We start from the raw sequence: 22,229 nt of genomic DNA on the forward strand, positions 1-22,229 counted from the left end.
TACCATTGTGGGTTTAAAGCAAGGAGTTGGTGTGAGTCCAGCAGTTTATGGGTAGACCTGTCCTCCCCATGAGCATACTGTCTCTCTCTCTCCCCCCCCCCCCCTACCCCTCTCTCACACACACGCATGCACACTAAAGTGTGGTGAAACTAACCTGATAATGATAATATTACTAACTATCACCAGATGGGACCTTTCTTGTTTTTCACCCTGTATATACCCTATAAGGATGAGGCTAGGAATAGAATAAAATTGAAATGCTAAAAGGAAGGTAAATTGAATACATATATACCATATTGCCATGATCATTTTAAATTCTTTTAACTATTTAGGTCAGTGATTGGGTCAATGACCCATACAGCATTATCTATGATTGCTGTGGCAGTTGTTGCACCACGAGTCATGGATCACTGTGACACAATTCGTTGCTCTTTTGACGTTTTGACGTGTGCACCCGGTGCCGATAGCAAGTATAGCATGCTAGCATTAATTGAGGTCGTTCACGGTCATTAACTGTCTCTACCCGTTTTATAATGCATATTCGGATAATGCCTTTGAATATCCTTAAGTGTTGAATGATCAGTCATATGACTTCGAAAAGTAAAGATCTGTTAGAGATCGGGAACGTAAAGCTATCTTAGCTAGTTAGCTAAAGTACCGGGTACAGTAGACAGCGGATGCCCGAAGAAAAAGGATGCATTTAGCCGATTTCGTCGCTGGGTCCGTCGGAGGTAATGAATAGTCATACATGGTCGATCAATTTAGATATTGATGACAATGAGCGAATTAGGCATCTCCTCGCCATTTAGTTCCGTCTGTATAATAATATAGCGATTCGCTGAATAGTCTAATAGTAAACCTTTTTTGTCAATAGGAGCGTTTGGAGTTGCTGTTGGATATCCTCTAGACACAGTGAAGGTATGGATTTGCGTTGATGCCAGAAGTGTAGCTAGTTAGCGGTTTCTATTGTCCGTTTTGTCAGTGATTTAATGTAAATTGTCTTGGTCTTATCAAATCATTACAGGTGAGGATACAAACGCAAAGGAAGTTCACGGGAATCTGGCACTGCATCCGCACTACATCCAAGACAGAAGGGGTGAGTTCCTTATTCACCATAGTAGATTCTCACATTAAGAGTTGGGTATCATATCTTCAGAGATGGAATGTGCCCTACTTCTCCAGGTAAATGGCTTCTACAAGGGTATGTCCATGCCGGTCACCACAGTGTCCATCAGCTCCTCGGTGGTGTTTGGTACCTACAGGAACGTTCTCCAGTGTCTCCGTCAGCTTCGCAACTCCAGGCCAGACGCTCCTAATGCCAAGCTGGACATCTTCCTGTCAGGAATGGCTGGGGGGGTTGCCCAGGTAAGCTAAGCTTCATGTCAGTAGGCTGTGTGTGTATGCGTGGGGGGGGGGGGGGGGAGAGGGGGGGAGGCTGACGGTGATAGTCTTGAGTTAACAAATCAAAAATCAAATATACTTAGTTCTTCCTTTCCTCACTCTGCCTCTCCCTTTCTCCCATCCTCTCCCCCTATCTCCCCCAGGTGTCGGTGATGTCTCCAGCTGACATGGTGAAGGTGCGTCTCCAGTGTCAGATGGTTCCCTACCAGGGCTCAGATGCCCAGAAGCCTAAGTACCGTGGACCAGTGCACTGTCTGCTGACCATCGTCAGAGAGGAGGGGGTCCTGGGGCTGTATAAGGGGGCCCAGGCCCTGGCCCTGAGGGATGGTCCCTCTTTTGCCACCTACTTCCTCACTTACAACCTCATCTGTGAACAACTTTCACCTCCCGGCACCAGCCGGCCAGGTAAACGAACAACAGAATCAGTTACATTTTGACCTGGTGGCCTTTGTAGGGAATACATCTTCTCTGAACACCCAGTGTGTGTATTGAGCTTGCAATGCTCTGTCCTTTCTCTCCAGAGTGGGGGGTGGTGTTGCTGGCAGGCGGGCTGTCAGGGATGTGTGGTTGGTGCATCGGCACCCCCATGGACTTGATCAAGGCCCGCCTGCAGATGGACGGGATGGGTGAGCGGAGGTACAGGGGCTTCTTTCACTGCATCTCCCACAGCGTCCGCACCGAGGGCCCGGGGGTCCTGTTTAAAGGCCTGACCCTTAACTGCATACGAGCTTTCCCCGTCAACATGTCCGTCTTCGCCATGTACGAGGTGGTCATCCGACTGCTGCGCACCGCACCATAGGCCGTCGTGAAGTTCAGAGACCTTATCTAAATTGAACAGAGATTGATTGAGAGGAGGTTCTCCCCTTTTTTAAGTTAAGGGGAAAGGGGGGCCGTGAATTTGTTTTAAATGTTTTTGGTGCTGTCTCTGCTGACAGCAACGATTCTTGATCAGAGTGATGAGCGAGAGCAATGCCCGTTCTCTCTGTTGCTGCTATGTACTTTATAACAACACCGTTGGTGCCAAATTGCTCTTGCACAAAGTGACCGTGATGTGAAGGAACTGAAAAACATATGGCCTGTCTAACAATTTGGTAAACTATTTGCACATTGGATTTAATTTTAGGGGGATAGGTACTGTTTCTACTAATGGCATTCCGTTGTCATTTAACTGGTCTAAGAAGGTGCTTTCTCTGGAAATGCAACACCCATTCCTTACTCCTTAAAGCAGACATATTGGACCCAACAGGGCTGGCTTGATGAAAACATGTATGCTTCTCTACACAGCTATTACCAAGCTGTTCATGTCAGATCAGTGAATTGCTTAATGCAGAATGGAAGTTTTTCATTTATAGAATCTGAATTAACACACATAACACTCCCGTTCCAGGGGAGGGTTGGCTAATAGTATTCAGCATTACTAATGTACTGAAGTCAGTCTAGGTCTGGTACATTATTGCTGTTACTGGAATCAAGCAGTATCAAGTCAAACATTTACCTCATATGAAAGGTGGAAAATACAGTTTTACTGTAGACCTCACCTGGTCTGTTCACACGGACAAGGTGGTCAAAACGGCCCGTAAGCGCCTCTTCTTCCTGAGGAGACTGAAGAAGTTTGGTATGGACTCAGTCATCCTTACTAACTTTTACAGATGCACTATAGAAAGCATTCTGACTGGTTGTATCACAGTGTGGTATGGGAGCTGCACAGACCGGGACCGCAAGGCCCTACGAAGTGTGGTCCGTTCTGCTGAGTTCATCATCGGCAGGAAGCTCCCAGCCCTACAGGACACCTACCACACACGTTGCCTTAGGAAAGCCAGCAGGATTCTAAGAGACTGTTCCCACCCATCCTTCAGTCTCTTTACCCCGTTGCCTTCTGGCAGGCGTTACCGCAGCATCCGGTCGCGCACACGCAGACTGGACAACAGTTTCTACCCAAGGGTCATCAGGCTTCTCAATGGACACTGATATGGACATTTTTACTGCACACTAGTCACTTATACACTGTCACTTTCAGCTACTGGTTGCTCTTTCAGTAACATTGCACTACTGTACCTCGCCACCAGGCTCCTGTTTGGTCATTGACAAAGTCACTGATCTGTAAATTTGCACTACTGCACTGTACTCCATTTAGGTTAGATTAGTTTATAGGGTTGTGTTTTTTTTTTTTTTTTTTTTTTGTGTATTAGGGTTAGTATAGCGTACTATTTATTGTTATCTGTAATTTAGGAAGTTTTAGTGTTAGGGTTAGTATAGGCGTTTATTTATTGCTATCTGTATATTTAGGAAGTTCACTTATCTAAGCTCAGCATAGATGTAAATTTGTTCTGTGTACTTATATGTTATGTTATGCCAAGTGCTTGCGTTGTCTTGTCTTAAGAATTTCAGTGCCCAGTCTAACCTTGTGTTGCTCTGTGCACCTGACAAATAAAAAAGACTTGGACTTGAGACTCGAACTGCCTTATGGCATACCTGTTAAACCAGGGCTGAATCCCTGTAATTAACTGATGTACTGTATTATGTACCTTTCTATAAATTTCTATCTAGTATTCTACAATTTATCCACTAATGTTGTATAGTAGTGTGAACTTTATACTGGGATCAAACTGTCAGCGTTCACCTTGCATGAAAAACATATTTCTTGGTATGCAAGTGTTCCTTCATACCAAAGGACACCTAATCAGATTGCTGTGTAATTTGTTATGTGACTGACTTAAATATAAAGTGTTTATAGTGAAACAAAGAATATATTGTTAATATAAACTGTTTAATTATTTGATAAAAAACTGCAATCACAAGACCAGACATTATTGTTTTATTCACAATGGTGTTGTGTTTTTCTGCCCATGCTTTGTTGAGCTGAAATGTTTCCATTCCAGACACTGCAGTGACATTGAGCTGCAGGTGGAAAATCTGTATACAGCAACACATCAGCCAATATCTGGCATCATCCTGTCCCTGTTGTGGTCAGCATGTGATGTAAACGCAAGCCAAGTTGGACATGCAGCTTCATTCAGTGTTGGGATCAGTCCTTACAGACTTCCTGGCCAAACAGGAAGTGACCGTCTGAGGTAAAACAGACCCTTTACGCAGATTCACTTAGCTTCTTCTAAAGCACAGGCATTTAGCAGGTGATTAACAGGATAGCCAGAGGTTAATATTGGAAGTTTAGAGGTCTGGGTGTCATGAACTTTCTCACTGTCTCCTCTGTGACCTGTTTACGCCTCTCCTGGTGAGCAGTAATCATTGGCTGCAATGTCTCAATCAGAATCTTCTTCAACTCCCCGGTTAGCAAAGCTCCATTGGTATAGTCCTGGAGGGAAGGTGAAAAAGAGAAGTAGTGGGAGAGACAGATAGCGCAAGAGGGGATAGAGGGAAAGTAAAATGATGATAATGATGAAGGAGACAACGAAAGAGAACAAAAGGAAGTCATGAGTTTGTGTGCTCAGTACAGAATACATCAAACACTGATTAATCCTGGTGGTGACAAACATTGTTCTTGGGAGCCGTAAAATCTTATCCGGAACAAATAGATTTTGTCCTGTGTTTGACACACGAGATACAGTGCCCTCCAAAAGTATTGGAACAGTGAGGCGAATTCCTTTATTTTTGCTGTAGACTGAAAACATTGGGGCTTGACATCAAATAATGAACGTGGGACCAGAGATCAACGTTTCAGCTTTTATTTCCAGGTATTTAGATCAGGATCTGATGCACAACTAAGAAAATATCACATTTTGTTTGAATCCACCCATTTGTCATGTGATCAAAAGTATTGGAACAGATATACTTAAAACATATTTAAGTGAATAAGACTTAATATTTAGTTGCAAATCCTTTGCTTTCAATAACTGCAGCAAGTCTGTGACCCATTGACGTCACCAAACTTTTGCATTCTTCCTTTTTGATGCTTTCCCAGGCTTTCACTGCAGCCTCTTTCAGTTGTTGTTTGTTTTGTGGGGTTCCTCCCTTCAGTCTCCTCTTAAGCAGGTAAAATGCATGCTCTATAGGGTTTAAGTCTGGAGATTGACTTGGCCAGTCTAATACCTTCCATTTCTTGCCCCTGATGAACTCCTTTGTTGTTTTGGCAGTGTGTTTTGGGTTGTTATCTTGCTGCATGATGAAGGCTCTGCCAATCAGTTTGGTTGCATCTTTCCTTAAATTGGCAGACAAAATGTTTCTGTAGACTTCCGAGTTCATTTTGCTGCTGCCATCATGTGTTACATCCTCAATGAAGATTAATGAGCCCGTCCCAGAAGAAGCCATGCAAGCCCAAGCCATGACATTACCTCCACCGTGTTTCACAGATGAGCTTGTGTGTTTGGGATCATGAGCAGTTCCTTTCTTTCTCCAAACTTTAGCCTTTCCATCACTTTGGTAAAAGTTAATCTTTGTCTCATCAGTCCATAAAACTTTGTCCCAGAATTTTTGAGGTTCATCTCTGTACTTTTTGGCAAATTCCAGCCTGGCCTTCCTATTCTTCTTGCTAATGAGTGGTTTGCATCTTCTGGTGTAGCCCTTGTACTTTTGTTCATGAAGTCTTCTGCGAACAGTAGATAGTGATACCTTCACTCCTGCCATCTGGAGGTTGTTGCTGATCTCACTAACAGTTGTTTTAGGGTCTTTCTTTACAGCTCTTACAATGTTTCTGTCATCAACTGCTGATGTTTTCCTTGGTCTACCTGTTCGACGTCTGTTACTTAGTACACCAGTAGTTTTCTTCTTCTTCAGGACATTCCAAATGGTTGTACTGGCTATGGCCAATGTTTCTGCAATGGCTCTGATTGATTTTCCATCTTCTCTAAGACTCACAATTGCTTGTTTTTCACCCAAAGACAGCGCTCTGGTTTTCATGTTGTTTTCACCTCTGAATACAGTCTGCATAGACAAAACCTATCTTACCCAATCTGAACCTGAGTGTAGACATTCAGTGGTATTTATTGATTGAATAATGTATGTAATAGGACACACCTGGGCAACAAAACACACCTGTCAGTCACATGTTCCAATACTTTTGCTCTGGTGACAAATGGGTGGGTTCGAACAAAAAGGTGATATTTTCTAATTTGTGCATCAGATCCTGATGTAAATACCTGGAAATAAAAGCTGAAACGTTGATCTCTGGTTTCACATTCATCGTTTGATGTCAAGCCCAAATGTTTTCAGTCTACAGCAAAAATAAAGGAATTGGCCTCACTGTTCCAATACTTTTGGAGGGCACTGTATATACTGTTGAAGGCCGTTCAATCTATATCTGAGTATAAAAGACTATCACTGTTATTAGTCAGGCTACAGATAAAATACAGCACACAATGTTCTCTAACAGCTATCCACTTAGTTGTCTCTGCAAAACATTACTTCCTAATAGCGTCCTATGCCCTCACCTAACTCCTGTTTTTACTCTCCAAACTTCCCAGGGTTTCCCGCAGCACTTTTCAGATAAGGCGGCTGCCTAAGCAACACACGCCTGCCGCCTTAACTACGTGTTTTTTTCTTTATTTATATCAATATCCGCAGTTACTCTGTCATGGTTTGTCCCCTAGATTCCAAAACGCCAGTCTTCTCTGCAGAACGTCTCCCCCCCCCCCCCGGTCTGGCGGCAAACCCCACCCTACCACCGTAACTAACAGATTTTCTTCGGGAAAGCCTGCTTCCCCTCTTCATTTCCCCCTCCCTACCTGTCGGATCTTCTCCAGCTGTTCGTCGTCCTCCAGGAAGAAGGTGAGGTACATGAAGGACACATCTACGTCCGGGTTCCCTCCAAACTTCCTGTGGTCCTCCACTGTGTCCCGTCCCCCCGAGAAAGCATGCTTGTTCACCTGGAGACCGGACACAGTTGGTGTGAAGTGTCGACATATCGGTGTTGATAGTAATCAGCACTTTTGTGATGAGAAGCAGCCAGGTGTTGTTGAAGAAGTATAGGTCAAGAAGTATAGGCTTTTTCACAAATGTTAAAGAAGAAAGCCGATGCTCTTAGTGGAGGAAGAGTCAAGTTCCGTCACCTTGTTCTTGATCTGCTTGGGTGTGTCTGTGAGGAAGATGGAAGAGTTGGCGTCGCTGGCCGACATCTTGGTCTGAGCTCCCTGAAGCGCGGGGAAGAAGGTGGAGTGGAGCAGCGCCGGCTTGGGGTAGCCGATCCTGGGAGCCACGTCACGGGTCATCCTGAAGTAGGGGTCCTGGGGGAGAGAGAGCCAGAGGGGAGGATCCCGTCAATCTAAGTCAAAGTGGAGGAGAAAAGGAGGGTGTAGCTGTGTAGTAGGGAGAGGGGAGAAGAAAGGAGCAATGAGAAGGGAACGATGAGGACTGCAGAGCTGTGTAATGCTGTCATTTAAAACCGAGAAATGAAGCCTCAGACTGGATGGAACATGAAGACTACAGAATCAGAAGGGAATAGTGAGCTGCTGGTTGTGGATGCGGTTGAAACGACATGCATCATCATTCGCTGTGTGAGAGTCTAACCTGATCAATAGCACACGGGATGAGGCACTGGATGTCTTTCCTGCCTTTGAAGATCTGAGGGAAAGAGTTGCTGAAGGATGGAGCAGCCTGGATGGCAGGGAAGCTAATCTTTCCTAGGTGAGGGAAAAGAGATATGTTGAGTGAATTGGAGAAAGAAAGAGAACAAAAGACCAAGAGATGGGAGGAACAGTTTTACAATAAGTTATGTTTTGAGACTATATTAGTTTTTTAATGATTCTGCCTAATTCCAGCAGTTGGACTTTTACCGACCGCACCCTTTACACTGAGCTCACCAGCAGCAGTGGACAGGGTCATGCTGTGGTCTCATCATACTCAAACATCACCTTAACAGTGACATAGTTGAGACTCCCATAGTCTTTCACAAACTTGCCCTTTACGAGTTCACCAGCTTGGAATTTGGAAACATTCGGGTTTATCATATCTCTATGGCTGCCTGACTCACCGATGCAATCGCTGTCTGTAAAACCGAAAATCCCTTTGACCTGGTTGAACGTGACGTGTTTTTGGATCTTGACCACGTTTCTGTAGAAGTCTGGAGATGCCCTGTAGAAATCCCAGTGTCAGATGACAACAGCACCCCCATGTGGATACACATTGTCTGGGATCAAGCCAAGTTCTGAAGGTTTTGACAACTAGTTGGAAGGCATGACAGTGAAGGGGATACAACTATAGTAAAGTATGGCTTTGAAACATGCTTTGTCAGGAGATATTGTTATGTGTGGGTACGAGTAATATCTGTTGCTATTGTTCTGCAGGGTAGGCATCTCACCCCATGTAGTCAAGGTCAGAGAATATGAATGTTTTGTCGACGTCGAAGCCGCAGGCGATGATGTCCTTGGCGTTCTCCACTGCGTAGCGGTGGCAGTCCTCCAGAGATAAGTCCTTCCACAGGTACTTCTCATCATCCGTCAACTGGATCACCAGGGGGATGTCAAACACATCCTGCAGCCACCTGGGGGACAGAGGAGAGGGATGGAGGGGATGATGGTCGGGTACCTTCGTTTAGAGTTAAACCCTGAGCTCAACTCGTTACAAGACTGGGTCGAACGTGTGTGTTTTAAATTTGTTGGAGTCGCGTGCTGTATAGTTGTGCTGATCCATTGTTGTGTTGTAGGTTGTACTGGTTCGTGGGCTCACTTGGTGAAGATGAAGGGGATGAGGTGCCCCATGTGCAAGGCCTCTGAGGAGGGGCCTCTTCCTGTGTAAAGGTAGAAAGACTTCTGCTTCTCATAAGCGTCCAGCACCTGGTGCATGTCTCTGCAGTGAAAACAAACACACCGATCCTCAGATGACCCCGTATGTGATAACATCAAATACAGAATGGTACTCACTCTCACACATTCACATCGCATCACTCCCATCCGAGGAAGAACCCTGTGATAGGTAGACAGCTGAAACTGACCTGTGTGAGAAAAAGATGCCTCTGCGTAGGAAGCGGTGAGCTCTCTGTCCCAAGACTTTCTCAATCCTGTCCACCAGCTCCTGATCAACCTTACTGCTGCCGAACCGCACTGGAGAGACACAAAACGACATACATTTGTATGACTACCACACACAGTCTCACACAAACCCCATATCATGTTTAGGGTCAGGGCTGACCAATGAGCTTGTCGTAGTCCACTCCCTTGGCGTTGCTGGTAGTGACATTCCAGGGGTCCACTTGGTCCTCCCCGTCCTCCTGGGGCCCATTGTCCTGGGTTACCGAGGCCTCAGTGGGGGGGCTGCCCTGTTTGTAGTCATTGCCTGTCAGCAGTTTGTAGTCCAGCTTTAGCTGCAGTAGCAGCTGCACAGCAGCATCAATGTCAGCCTGGGGGTTCACAACGCAATATGAGGAACACATCTATGAGTCGTAACCACCCGAAATGGGACGTTACCGACGACGATTCACTGTTCAGACATACGGGGCACCACTGGACAAAAGGTACAGCAGGTCACATGATTAAAATCTTACTTTAGGAGCTTTATCTGATTTCAGAGCTCGGACATTGTCCCCTTGTTCCGACAGTTTCTGGTAGAGCTCCATTGGGGTGATCCCCCCTGCGCCGTCTCCCTGACACTCCGTCATCTTCTGTCTGGACAATACCTGGAGCACAGCACAAGTCACATCAGTGTGCTAACAAGCCATATCGTGGAAGTATGTATTAACTATGTCCATGGCATGTCCATTTTCCCCCCCCCAGTCATTTGGATGTAGTGGAAGGTAACGTGTTGGCCTGTTACATTCTTAAGTTGCCTCATCCAGACGACCAACAGTGCTTACTGCATGTCCCTCGACACCTTATATCTAGTGTTTGTCTTGCAGAGGTAGATTGCATATACGATAGCTTGTAAAGCATCTTAATCAAACAACATGATTGCTGGGCTAAATAAATCACTCACTGCACTCTTGTGGACTGACGCTATCAGTCACTCATCTGACGTGCAATATGTGAGCATGGTAGCGATACCATGTTCTATTCACTGGCTTTTGGGCATCTGATTGACCAAAATAAACCCGTTTGGAGAGACATAATTCACCAGACACTATTCATTTAACTTAACAGCTTGCCATTTATACCTCACCGTTGTATTCTTTTGACAGCAGGTTGTCTTCTCATTCAACTTGCATCAGCTCAGCAGAACAGGTGTTCGGCTAAAATGAGTCCCAACAAAACAAGCGCTGTGTTTTGACTGTGATCCGTTCCGGACAGGCAGTTCCAGAGTTTTGGCGGAAGAGATGACTAGATCCCGAGTCTGTAGAATGTAGCTTTAGCACTAAAAGATAGCACACATGCGAGAAAATGTAGAAAGGACTTTTAAGTGAAATGAGTGTTTTGCATGGTCTAGCTAGCTCATGGTTTAGCTATGGCTAGCCACGTCCACTTGCGACTCCACAATCTTTAATGTATTTGGGCTTCGAAAGTAGGCTATGGATTAGTGTAATATAAATGTTATCTTCGCATTTGCTTCTGACATGTGTTTGGAACTCAAGTATTTTGGGGTTGGAAGTTACCGCAATTTGAGCTAGCTATATGAAGGTGGGTATTTTTGACGATGTGTGCAATACTCAAAATATTCGGTAGATGACACTCTAATGTTTACAGCTGACATTCTGGTATCATGATAACGTGGTCAGACACCATAGATCAGAGTACAGAGAGGGGTGAACAGGAATAATATTACTGAACTGTTCCTGAAAATGTTTAAAAATGTCTCTCTTTTTTGGCCTCATACAGGAAAAATGCACAACATGGCCTCACTGGTGACCTATGAGGATTCTGATCCAGAGGATGACTCGGTAAAGGATGAGAAGAGGGTACCTCCACTAGCTACCAAGTGTGCTAATGTCCAAAGACCATCCCAGAGAGACCTGGAAGTAGTAGGCTCTCACTATGGCCTAATACCTCACCCACAGCCAAACACCCAACATAGTGATGGCACACTGTCAAACCAGTGGACAGAGACTGCACTGGGCTCTTCTGAAACTGTAGAATGCAGCACCAAACCACGTTTACTTTCACCTCAGAGGATCCATACCCATGAGGAACAGGTTAGGAGGAGGGGAGACTCCCAGAATCCTCCCAGACCTGCTCCTCCATCTGTATCCTCTGGAACCGCTAACAGCTGCACTGTCCCACCTCCCTACATCTCTCTCCTTCCTCCACCCTCCCAGAGGCCTATGGGCGTAGCCACTATAAAGAAAGAGCACCAGCCCCCAGCTGGGATAAGACCTTATATTTCCAAGAGACAAAGGCTGGCCACTCCAGGAGACCAAGATGGACCGGGCAGTTACCTGGATAAGGTCCCAGAGGATCAGACATCAAGCTCCAAGCTACCCAGGGAGGATCAGACACCAGCCTCTAGAATCCATGCCCCAGCGTCGAGGCAGCTCACTGAGGTGTCTGAAGTGGTGCAACCATATCTGGGCCACAGGCCTGGCAAGGCTCAAGTCCCAAGGTAAGAGGTAGATGGTGTTATGAAGTCAAATGTACTCGCTCCCAGATGCTCCCAAAACCAGAGTTGCCGGACAAAGTATTTTATTTCGAATGATGTGATAGATTATATCATAGCATGAGATGGTTCCAGAAACCATCAATCTTACAGCACACGTGGGCATTGGAAATCTTGTAGAGTTGGAGCTATGTATTGCTCCATTACTTGAGATTTCTTGTCTCCATCTGTCCCTGCAGGAGTGTGCAGCTGAGCATGCAAGCCCACCTGGGCCCTGTGAACACAGTCCAGTGGTGCCCTGTCCCTCACATCAGCCACCTGCTGCTGTCTGCCTCCATGGACAAGACTGTCAAGGTAATGTCACAGTGGGAAGCTGTAACGACTGGCTGTAAATAGCTACATGCGACAGGAAATACTTTTACTCATTTAGCAGACAATCTTACAGTAAGTACAGGGACATTCCCCGAAGCAAGTTGGGTGAAGTGCCTTGCCCAAAGACACAACATCATTTGTCACATCCAGGGAATCGAACCGGCAACCTTTGGATTAATAGCCCTATTCCCTAACCGCTCAGCCATCTGACCCCATACTTAATCATTACATGAGATACAACATTGCATCATGTGGAACTCCATGGGGGATACGTTCTAGGCCAATGGCATCGAGGCCTGGGTCTGACTCATGTGCGTGTATGTGTGAGCGTGACAGTAATTCACTCGTGGTGAATGTGTGAAACATGTCAGCTAAGTGGGTTTTCACTCTGGGGCTATCTGATGTACTATGTCGAAGGTTTCTCAGACAGGTGCACATCACAGAGGTAGAGATGGAGATTTCATCTCTGGCAGTGAAGCACGGTATATCCTCTAACCGGCTGCCTTTGGAAACACCTCTGTCATTGTCAGCTGAATATGTGTCAGGACCCCAGGGCTTTCCTGTCTTCTACTTCTCTGGTTTTCTTCTCCTCTCCCCCTCTCTCCTTCTGTTTCCCACTCCATATTTACTCCTCCACCCCCTTCTCTCACCACCAAGTGAAAAAAGCCATCCATCCGTTGCTGAAGAAAAGGTCAAGTGATCCAGGTGCAGATGACTAAATATTTCCATCCTGAGAGGAAATTGCCTTTCTCTCGTGGCGTATTGCAGAGCATTAGCTTGCAACCCAATGGGTCTCCAGGTATAATTAACAATTTAAATATGCATGAGGGGATTTGCATATTCATGAAGGAGCCCCGGTGTGCTGGTATGCCTGCCTCCTCTGGTTCCAGGAGTTGCAGCCCAGAGCAGATGGTTAAGGGGCCCACGAGGTTTGGTGAGAGGAGCGTGCCACTTTGCCAGCTCATTGACTGACACTACGATTATTTCCCTGGTTCAATCATTCAAATCATCAGGCGGCTCAGGAGGCTAATGGGTTTGAGGAATTTACTTTGTATTCCATTCTTAATGATTTTGTACACTGCAATGTGGAACACTGAGTGACAATGCGCCGTAACATGAGAGGTTAAATTCCCCACCACACACTGTCTACTTGGTTTAGTCTGAACGTCTGACTGTCCACAGAAGGTTACAAGCCAGTTTGTTTGATTGCTCCCATTGCTATGGTTACCGCGGTGGTTAAAAAAGCAGTTTACTTCAGCGTTTTTGTTTTAATTACTGAGGGGGAAAAGCACATTAGAATGCTGATTACAGTGAGTCATCAGAGAGAATGCACTCAGCCTGTCTGTTCAGTGACCGGTGAAATGGATAATGAAAAAGTTAAGAGTAAGTGTTCAATTTCCTAGTGTAGATAATTACTGTGTTCCTGAAGGATTCATGCTTGTGCTTTGTGGGACCTGTAAGAAAATATTGTTTTTCTTTTTTTGTCTGGTTGTACTTGAGCAACAAACTAAAAAAAGTGGATTGATTCAGGCCAAATATGAATGATCTGTAAGCGTTCATATTTCCTCAAGAGGGCAGTGTTTTCCTATGTCTGTATGTATGTAAAATCACACTTGTATTTGTAAGTTCCATAGACTTTCTGCATAGTTGGACTCATCTAATGAAAATCGTAAATGTCATCGATTTCAAGCCTTGCCCTAAGGCTTCAAGCTCCTCAGTAATTCTGTTTGGTAAAGACCCAGTTCCTGGATGGTTCTGTCAGTCCCAAAGCCTGAAGTGTTGAAGCTGTCATACTTCCCCATGCTGTTTTAAGATGTGTCCGTGTGCAGCAGAAGGTTTCAATAATGAAACACAGGCAAAGAGAAATTTTCAAAGCTTCTCTGTGGTTCTGCAGATGATGACCTGATAACATTCTCATCGTTATCCGAGCCTCCTTACCAGAACCAGACCACCCACTCAATGTGAGAGCCTCCCACTCCTGGGGACTGAGGCTCTCTTCCTCACATCCAACAACCCTCCCACAGACCCTTATTGGGCCCCCGGTACCTGGTTAGTTCAGAAGTTTGCAGCGGCTGACAGCTAACCCAGGGTTCAGAGAGCAAATTGTTATCCACCTCAATTGCAGTCATGTTTGTTTCTGCAGCTCATCTCATGGCTGAGAATAGATCAGCTCTATCGATACATTTCTTGAAATTAATCAATTGGTGTTCAGAATTTAACTGAGCTTGCACTTCTAGGACTGTCTGATCCATACATTTCTTAGCATGGGGCATCTTTAGGTCAGTCAATCGCACCTCAGGTATTTGCAAAAAGCGATTGACCCAGTTTGGTTTTAAAAAACTCATTAAACTAGTGAAGTGTTAAACAGCTCTGTCACTCTTCCATCAGGATGCTGCCATTGACTGATCTGCCTCTCTTATGACAAAATCATTACTCTGTTTCTTCTTGCTATAAATTGATTTATAGACAAACAAAGGTAATTAGCCTTTTAAATGAGTTGGAAGAGAGCTGCTTTGCATTCAAGCCTTGAAATAACCCTTATTTCAAAATACATTAAGGCAATTTGCCAGTGCTCAGTGATGCGGCGCATTTGGTTAGAATGGAATGCTGTTAATCCTTCTGATACTGTTGTCGGAAGGAGAGAGGATGGATGAAGGCAGAGAGAGTGCTATACAGAGACAGTTTATGATTGTTTGTATTCTAAATTGATTTTTACTTTGCTGACAACCAAACCAGTTACTATCCCAGCCTGTCCCAGTGTGACGTTTGGCCAGTTATCACTCATGAGAACCCTTCTATTATGTTTTACTCTTGACCTATACTTTAAAAGATCATTTAATTAATTAAGTTGAATGCTAATGAATAATGCCATATGAATTTAATGACTAGTATTCCTGTACTCGTGTAATCTATAAGTATGTGAAGTGTAATGTATTAGTATTTAATGTAGGCTATTGTGATCATGTATTGCAGGTCTGGGATGGAGCAGAGAGTGGGCGGTGCCTAATGGTTTATGCCTCCCACACTGGGGCAGTGAGAGCTGCCCATTGGTCACCCTGTGGGCGCCGAATTCTCACTGGCTCTTTCGACAGCACTGCTATGGTGACGGATGTGGAGACAGGTCAGCTGTGCCCCTGTGAACCAATCAGTGAATTCATTTGGATCTTGATTTGAGACGTGATATTGAGGCCTCCTGAAAATACTTTCATCCCAAAAGGGGAGATCAAATGCTACCATAGATTTCTTTAAATATTTAATTACAATGTACTTTTAGTTTTTTTGTTAGTTTTTTTTTTTTGCTTCATTTGGAGAGCTTGATAATTACTCTACATTAGCCGACTATTCCTGCTGTTTCCTAGCATCAGGCTCCCAGATGCTAACCAATTGGAATCTCCCTGTGGCAATCTCTTTGGTCACTGAAGCCCAATGACTCTGATCTGCAGTTGTGCACTTCCCCCTCCATGGGGCTGTCAATTCTGCCAATACAGCCCATGGATAATAGCTTGGCCTGCCCATTACATACACCCACAGCCAAGGGAGCAGCTCAATAAAAGACATATCGCCACAGGCCATGCCAGCATGCCACACTAGCATGCCCCCACACAGAGCTGATGCTCTGCCCAAACATGTCATTGTGCCAGCTACCCGCCCCTGTCTATCAGCAGTCTGACCTTATCTTCAGCTGATGCTATTGAGTGTGTGTGCTTTACTCTGGGGCCTGATGTTGACCACACAAACATTCCAAAACACACACACACTCACACACTGACACAGACTCATGACACTCAGTGCTGCACATATACCAGCACCAAACAGGCAGAGATAATTATGATATCTTCTGAGGCAGTAGCTAGGTTGACCGTCACACATTAATATAAATGTTATTAACCTTGCTTGAGGCTGGGAGCTTGACTCTAGAGGCCGGGGCACGGGGGATTGAGACCTGGGGGATTGAGGCTAGAGGCTATGCCAGAGATGAGGCTGGATCAAAGTTGGGAGTATTTTTTGCTAATGTATAACTACATGACTCCCACTGCCATTTGTATGCATGGTGTAGTAGGAGTGTCTTCTTGGGGGTTTCTTTATCTGCTGTAGCTCAGTTTCTTGTTTCGTTGACAGGGATCCTGCCGGCAGTTCTCTGGGCCATAAACAAACTGGCACAGCTTTGTAGAAAGCAATCAGGAAAAGTTGAGAAATGAAGGCGGAGAGAGATTAGGGTCCTGATAAAGAAGAAGACATGGAATGAGTCAAGGAGAGTGAGAAAGAGAGAGAGAGAGAAACTTGGTGTATGCATGTGTGTGTGATAGAGAGTGGAGTTGGAAGAGACCGAGGTAAATTAATTTCCTCTGAAGGGCATTGGTGAGCAGTGACAGCTGCTGCCCTGCTGTCTGAGTCAGTTCCTGGATGGCTCACTGGCAGAGAACCACAGGTAGAACCAGAAATGACTTCTGGCAGGCAGAAAGGAGACTTGCCTGCTGAAGAATGAGGTGGAGGAAGAGGGGGAGGAAGAGGAGGAGCAGGGATCAGATTACAAAAGCCTTTAATGTTGTCAGCCTTTCAAGGCTAGGGAGATTGCGATCCTCCTCATTTCCCCTCTCAGCTAAGCCAATTAACGTTTCCTTAATTAAAACGTGAAGGGCCTTATTTATTATGCAAGGGGCTGCGAGTTCTCATCCCCCAAACATTAGCTGTGGTGGCGTCTGATGACAGATTAGTCCCAAACTCTCCCACTGGTGCTACATGCTACAGGAGCCCAATTAAAGAAGTGGGCCCCATGCCAGACCAGAGGAAACATCCCATAAAACTTGGTTGTCGTCAACAGCGGCAGCCCCAGAGGCTGGTGTTAGACTCCGTCCCTCTCCGCACTTGTAATTCATGCCACTTTTCCTTTCCGTCTTACACCACTTTGGGCAGGCATCCCTTGTACGAGAATGTGAACTTTAATCACATTGTTTTACTCAGGTCACTTTGACGCTGTTCCATGGAGTCTTTGTTGGTTGTTAGATTAATGAATGTAACTAGGCTCTGAGCGCTCATATGCCTAGCCTCTGACGGATCTGCTGGTGTTGGTCTCGATTGGTTCCCAGTGAAAGGTTCCACTGATCAGTTCTTTAAAGTGGAACTTTTGGTTTGTTGTCACACCCTTTCACGCTTAATTATATTTAAGCTTCTCTGTGTTTTTGTTTTGAAGCTCAACACAAACATTAATTGAATGAGAGCAAGCCTGCAGACAGCCGTTGGCTAAAATCGTTTCTCCTTTCTTCCTCCTAAATCACCTCCCCTTTGTCAGTCAGGAAGTCTTTATCAGAGAAAAGTCGCTCTGGATAAGAGCGTCTGCTAAATGACTAAATGTAAATGTTTTCAGTTATTGGAGATTGGAGAGGAATCATGTTATTGACATGGTTTGGAGCATACTTCAAAAAATACTAGAGATGCTCAGGATTGTTTTTTCTGGTTTGTAGATAAAGGTAATTGGCTTTTTAGTTTTGAATGCTTCAGACTCACTGTGCCAATACATTAGCCTGATTGGCTTTTCCATATGGCATAATACATTTATGCTATTTCCAAAGAATTATTTTGTCATGTCATTGAAATCCAACCACAAATGCCTGCCCTCTTCCTCCAACTAAGATTTGGGGATTGCAAGCTTGCGCTTCTTTCTTCTGCAATGTTCACATTTATGAAATGAAAGACTGGAATGTATTTGTATGTGTTTCATGAATTTCAATAGCTATGCTGACTCTGGCCTGAAACCTGTGGCCTTAAAGAACATCATTCATGTCACATCAGTCAATTTGCGTTCAAATGAGATTATTCATCAGGTCAGTATGATATAGGCTACACCACAATATTTATGAAATGTAGTCCATTGCCTGTAAATCTATTCTAATGGATTCCAATCCGTGGAGAGCTTTCCTGTAATGAATGAAATCAATGTTTTCAGCAAACTGTGCATCTGGGAGAACAAATCTTGTTTGTCCCAGTTTCTCTGTATCCCAGTTTCTCTGTATCCCAGTTTCTCTGTATCCCAGTCTCTCTGTATCCCAGTCTCTCTGTATCCCAGTCTCTCTGTATCCCAGTCTCTCTGTATCCCAGTTTCTCTGTATCCCAGAGTCTCTCTGTATCCCAGAGTCTCTCTGTATCCCAGAGTCTCTCTGTATCCCAGTCTCTCTGTATCCCAGTCTCTCTGTATCCCAGTCTCTCTGTATCCCAGTCTCTTTGTATCCCAGAGTCTCTCTGTATCCCAGAGTCTCTCTGTATCCCAGTTTCTTTGTATCCCAGAGTCTCTCTGTATCCCAGAGTCTCTCTGTATCCCAGAGTCTCTCTGTATCCCAGTCTCTCTGTATCCCAGTCTCGCTGTATCCCAGAGTCTCACTGTATCCCAGAGTTTCTCTGTATCCCAGTCTCTCAAACTGGGTTTTGCTGGCTGATTTCCCAGGCACGTCTTCTAGTCTTCATATTTGTGCCCAGCATAGCAGAGAACTAATCAAACCAGAAGTTTCACACTTAAATGCATGTGAAGTTGGGGATAATTGAAACGTTTGAAATACCTGTGTGTCAAATGGTTGTCAGATACAATACTGTCCATGATGAAGAACTTAAATTGGGTTTGGTAAAAGATGGTCTGTCGAATGAATTCATAATGATCAGGCAGTGTTTGTGTACGTGTGTGTCTATGTGCGTGGTGCTGTGGGTGGGTGTGTGACTCGTCAGGTCAGCAGATTGTGAAGGTTGGGACCCAGTTCCGCGTGATGTGTTTGGCTATCCAACCCAGTGACCCGGAAGTGTTTCTGTGTGGAGGATACAGCCCAGACGTCAAGGCCTGGGACTCGCGCTCCGGCAAGGTCTGGAACACGGACTGAACCCGGCCTATGAAAATGCAAAGTATTTGTAGACACACTGTGATGATGCTAGAACCACTGGAAGACAATGTTTACCATCCATTCACTGATTCACCCATTCATGCATCCATTCATCCATGCATCCATTCATTCATCCGTGGTTTGTGTGCCTCAGGTGGAGAGTGTGTTCCGTGCTGGAACACAGACCCTGGACGTCCTCTTCCTGTCTGGAGGAAGAGAGTTCATCAGCAGCTCTGACTGTGTCAGCCGAGACTCTGCAGAGCTCACCCTCATGGCCTGGGACTACCGCACCACCGCCAGGCTCTCCAACCAGATCTTCCATGTAGGACATGTTGTCCCTCTGTGTTCCTCCACACAGCAGCAACTACCTAGACACAAAGGCCCTTCGGCCCAGATCAAACGTCTTGAAAACTTGATGCATCCATCCATCCTGTCCATTGATTTATCCATATAGCAGTCCATCTGCACATCATTAACCCATTCATCCTATACATCTATCCATCCTTTCACGCTCTCGTTCTGTCCGTTCTCCCTTCGTCTGTGGTCTGTCTGTGGTCTGTCTGTGGTCTGTCTGTGGTCTGTCTGTGTGGCCAGGAGAGGTACACGTGTCCCAGCCTGGCTTTGCACCCCGTGGAGGAGGGCTTTGTGGCACAGACCAACGGGAACTACATGGCCCTGTTCTCCGGACTGCGCCCCTACAGGATGAACAAGAGGAGACGCTATGAAGGACACAAGGTCAGCCTGGTGACCTGCAGGGCATAGGGCCTCTGAGGGCAGGGCCGCATGGTGACCTGCAGGGCATAGGGCCTCTGGGGGCAGGGCCGCATGGTGACCTGCAGGGCATAGGGTCTCTGAGGGCAGGGCCGCATGGTGACCTGCAGGGCATAGGGGTCTTGGGGGCAGTGGGGCACGGGGGCCCTGGGGGGCATGGGAGCGATACGCAACATCCTCTGATCGATAGCTGCACACACACATTCATAGCAACACACATAGCAACACGTACTGATCCATAGCAACACACATAGAAACACACACTGATCCATAGCAACACACATAGCAAGCAAACCACATGAATCCATACACAGCTCCCACTGATCCATACACAACACACATACTGTGACATACTGGTGTTCTGCTGACATCATTGAGGTTGTGTGTTTCCTGGTACTCAGATAGTGGAGTAGGTGAATACCCGTAAGACTTTATGGAGGCTTTATAATAATACGGTGCTGTGATGGGTCTTCCAAACTAGTGTACTAGTGCTGTAATTAGAGATAATAATGTTGCCACTCAAGAGTGTTTTCCTGTTGTCGGTACCCCAGGTGGAAGGGTACGCAGTGCGGTGTGACTTCTCTCAGGACGGAACTATACTGGCCACAGGAAGCTCAACGGGCTCCGTCCACCTCTACGACTTCCAGAGCTCTCGGACTCTGCACATTCTCCACGGCCACGAGCATCCCTGTGTGGCCGTGTCCCTGCACCCCACACTCCCTGCCGTGGCAGCCACCTGTGACTGGGGAGGGCAGGTCAGGGTGTGGAACTGACCACTGAGGACACTGTTTGGTTTAAAGCCCCTAATGGTTCCTTTTGTTTTAATGGCTACACCCAATTGAATGGTGAAAATAAAGTTTATCAGCCTTCTCATAGTGAGAATAACAAGGGTAAAGAAATCTAAATTCTCCATTTACATATCAAAGGGTTGCAAACTGACCTTGTTTTATAATAGATCTTAACTCCCCCACAGATTCTGCAACGAGCCAGCCTCTAACTTTGCTCTATTAGATATCGGCTGTCTGTTCAGTTCATCAGGACGTGCAGCTAATTGTCTTAACATGAAAAGACTGGTGATAATTTGCTTATGTTTATTTAATGAAGATAGTTGGCCCTCTCGTTTGCAGACTGTACATGGATTGCGTCCTTTGTGCTCCAAAAACGTAATATATTCTGTTACCACGACAGCTCGGCTCCTATCGCATTTCTACATCACCACAAACAGGCTTAGTAGTTCTTCAAAAGAATGTCAGCCCTATTGCGCATCCCTTCTGTCAAACTATGAAAGTATGAATTAAACATTTCCAAGGACAGAGAGACATACTTGATGTTTTTTTTGTAGAAGTATTTTTTGTGAATATTTTAAGGACAGTCTTTGTTAAACCCGAGCTGCATGCATCCGAGTGTCACATCCATGATCCAGAACGACTGGGGGAGAGACTGCATATTGTGCCTTCGAATCAATATTATTGATCCTTATTCTTTGAATTCATGGCATCTTATTCGATTTCAGTTGCCATGATTCATTGGACAAAATGTAAAGATTGAGAACAGCGCTGATCATGCTGGTGTTGGCCTATTGGCCATAGAAACCAGGGAGGCGCTGTTTGTTTCTCATCTTTATTAGGTAAATAAACATACAGCAAAAATATAGAAACATGCATCAGACAGGCAGCCAGACAGACACGCGACCTGCTGCTCCTTGTTCAGAGTGTTGAGGTAGAACAGAACTGGACAACATCTCTTAAGGGTTCAAACATATACCATTAACAGAACCAAAGGTGAAAATATCCATAGTTATGATTATATGTTTATATATAATTTCATTTTTTACATCCACAACAAAAATACTCTGTTGATGGGGACTCTAGTGGCCTTTCACCACTCCCCTCTGTGCAGTCACAAGCTTACAGGCTAACCACTATGACATACTGGGCACGCCGCTGGTGGCAAACAGCACCAAACTGTTCACCTAGCTGGGTTATAGCGAGGCTGTTGCTAGGCTGTAACTGTATTGATTGTTGCAACTGTGCTGCAAATTAAAATGTGGCAACTGGAGCTATATCAGGTGAGCCTAAAGTTGGTCACAACAAGTGCTTTTATCTTGACTAAAGCAAGGTGAGCTAGCTTCAAAAACCTGTTCGGTGGTCATGTCTGGTTTGTGTGTGAAACAGTAAAAACACATTTACATACATACAATATAATACACCCAGCTACTGAACAAGATTAAGGCAGAATATTATACTAGTTTCATGGGATTTGATTTTATCACTAACTTTCAGTTCATGCTCTACCTGTGTCAATCTAGAGGACTAATGGAGCTGTTGTAATCAGATAGAGATGCTGGACAAGGCAAAACTATGTATGGTGTAAAGGAAGGTAATAAACGATCAAATATGCACGTCCTTTGTC

The 22,229-nt window shown here is 45.2% G+C and overlaps 3 protein-coding genes across 4 annotated transcripts; 2 read left to right on the plus strand and 1 right to left on the minus strand.

Annotated features, from left to right (window-relative positions):
* Positions 1–150: 150 nt before the first annotated feature.
* On the plus strand, positions 151–2,294 carry slc25a47b (solute carrier family 25 member 47b). The gene is made up of 6 exons (XM_047015230.1): positions 151–731; positions 875–918; positions 1,025–1,096; positions 1,183–1,365; positions 1,545–1,806; positions 1,923–2,294. Exons 1-6 carry the CDS (start codon positions 695–697, stop codon positions 2,198–2,200), a joined length of 876 nt encoding a protein of 291 aa, XP_046871186.1. The 5' UTR covers positions 151–694; the 3' UTR covers positions 2,201–2,294.
* A 1,566-nt stretch (positions 2,295–3,860) lies between these two features.
* On the minus strand, positions 3,861–10,537 carry LOC124463477 (tryptophan--tRNA ligase, cytoplasmic-like). Of its 2 annotated transcripts, none has more exons than XM_047015208.1 (11): positions 10,444–10,537; positions 9,833–9,964; positions 9,481–9,688; positions 9,284–9,392; positions 9,019–9,138; positions 8,651–8,833; positions 8,324–8,424; positions 7,861–7,973; positions 7,404–7,577; positions 7,080–7,220; positions 3,861–4,714 (listed from the first exon to the last, which is right to left on the minus strand). In XM_047015208.1, exons 2-11 carry the CDS (start codon positions 9,944–9,946, stop codon positions 4,556–4,558), a joined length of 1,422 nt encoding a protein of 473 aa, XP_046871164.1. In that variant the 5' UTR covers positions 9,947–9,964; positions 10,444–10,537; the 3' UTR covers positions 3,861–4,555. The 2 variants fall into 2 exon arrangements, with proteins under 2 accessions (XP_046871164.1, XP_046871173.1); XM_047015217.1 differs by having other exon boundaries at positions 10,439–10,511.
* A 36-nt stretch (positions 10,538–10,573) lies between these two features.
* wdr25 (WD repeat domain 25) lies at positions 10,574–22,216 on the plus strand. Its single transcript, XM_047015201.1, has 8 exons — positions 10,574–10,898; positions 11,097–11,817; positions 12,051–12,165; positions 15,157–15,304; positions 18,898–19,028; positions 19,201–19,368; positions 19,641–19,781; positions 20,369–22,216. The coding sequence occupies exons 2-8, from the start codon at positions 11,102–11,104 to the stop codon at positions 20,588–20,590; spliced, it is 1,641 nt and encodes a 546-aa protein (XP_046871157.1). The 5' UTR covers positions 10,574–10,898; positions 11,097–11,101; the 3' UTR covers positions 20,591–22,216.
* Positions 22,217–22,229: the final 13 nt, after the last annotated feature.

Source organism: Hypomesus transpacificus, chromosome 3, assembly GCF_021917145.1.
Source record: "Hypomesus transpacificus isolate Combined female chromosome 3, fHypTra1, whole genome shotgun sequence".
Taxonomy (NCBI): domain Eukaryota; kingdom Metazoa; phylum Chordata; class Actinopteri; order Osmeriformes; family Osmeridae; genus Hypomesus; species Hypomesus transpacificus.

Coding starts and splice junctions, on each gene's coding strand:
- slc25a47b (XM_047015230.1), top strand. CDS start 695: ATGCATTTAGCCGATTTCGTCGCTGGGTCCGTCGGAG. Junction 732..874: donor CGTCGCTGGGTCCGTCGGAG/GTAATGAATAGT, acceptor TTTTGTCAATAG/GAGCGTTTGGAGTTGCTGTT. Junction 1,807..1,922: donor TCCCGGCACCAGCCGGCCAG/GTAAACGAACAA, acceptor CTTTCTCTCCAG/AGTGGGGGGTGGTGTTGCTG.
- LOC124463477 (XM_047015208.1), bottom strand. CDS start 9,946: ATGACGGAGTGTCAGGGAGACGGCGCAGGGGGGATCACCCCAATGGAG. Junction 9,393..9,480: donor GGACTACGACAAGCTCATTG/GTCAGCCCTGAC, acceptor GTGTCTCTCCAG/TGCGGTTCGGCAGCAGTAAG. Junction 7,221..7,403: donor CCAAGCAGATCAAGAACAAG/GTGACGGAACTT, acceptor TCCGGTCTCCAG/GTGAACAAGCATGCTTTCTC.
- wdr25 (XM_047015201.1), top strand. CDS start 11,102: ATGCACAACATGGCCTCACTGGTGACCTATGAGGATTCTGATCCAGAG. Junction 15,305..18,897: donor GGTGACGGATGTGGAGACAG/GTCAGCTGTGCC, acceptor GTGACTCGTCAG/GTCAGCAGATTGTGAAGGTT. Junction 19,369..19,640: donor TCTCCAACCAGATCTTCCAT/GTAGGACATGTT, acceptor CTGTGTGGCCAG/GAGAGGTACACGTGTCCCAG.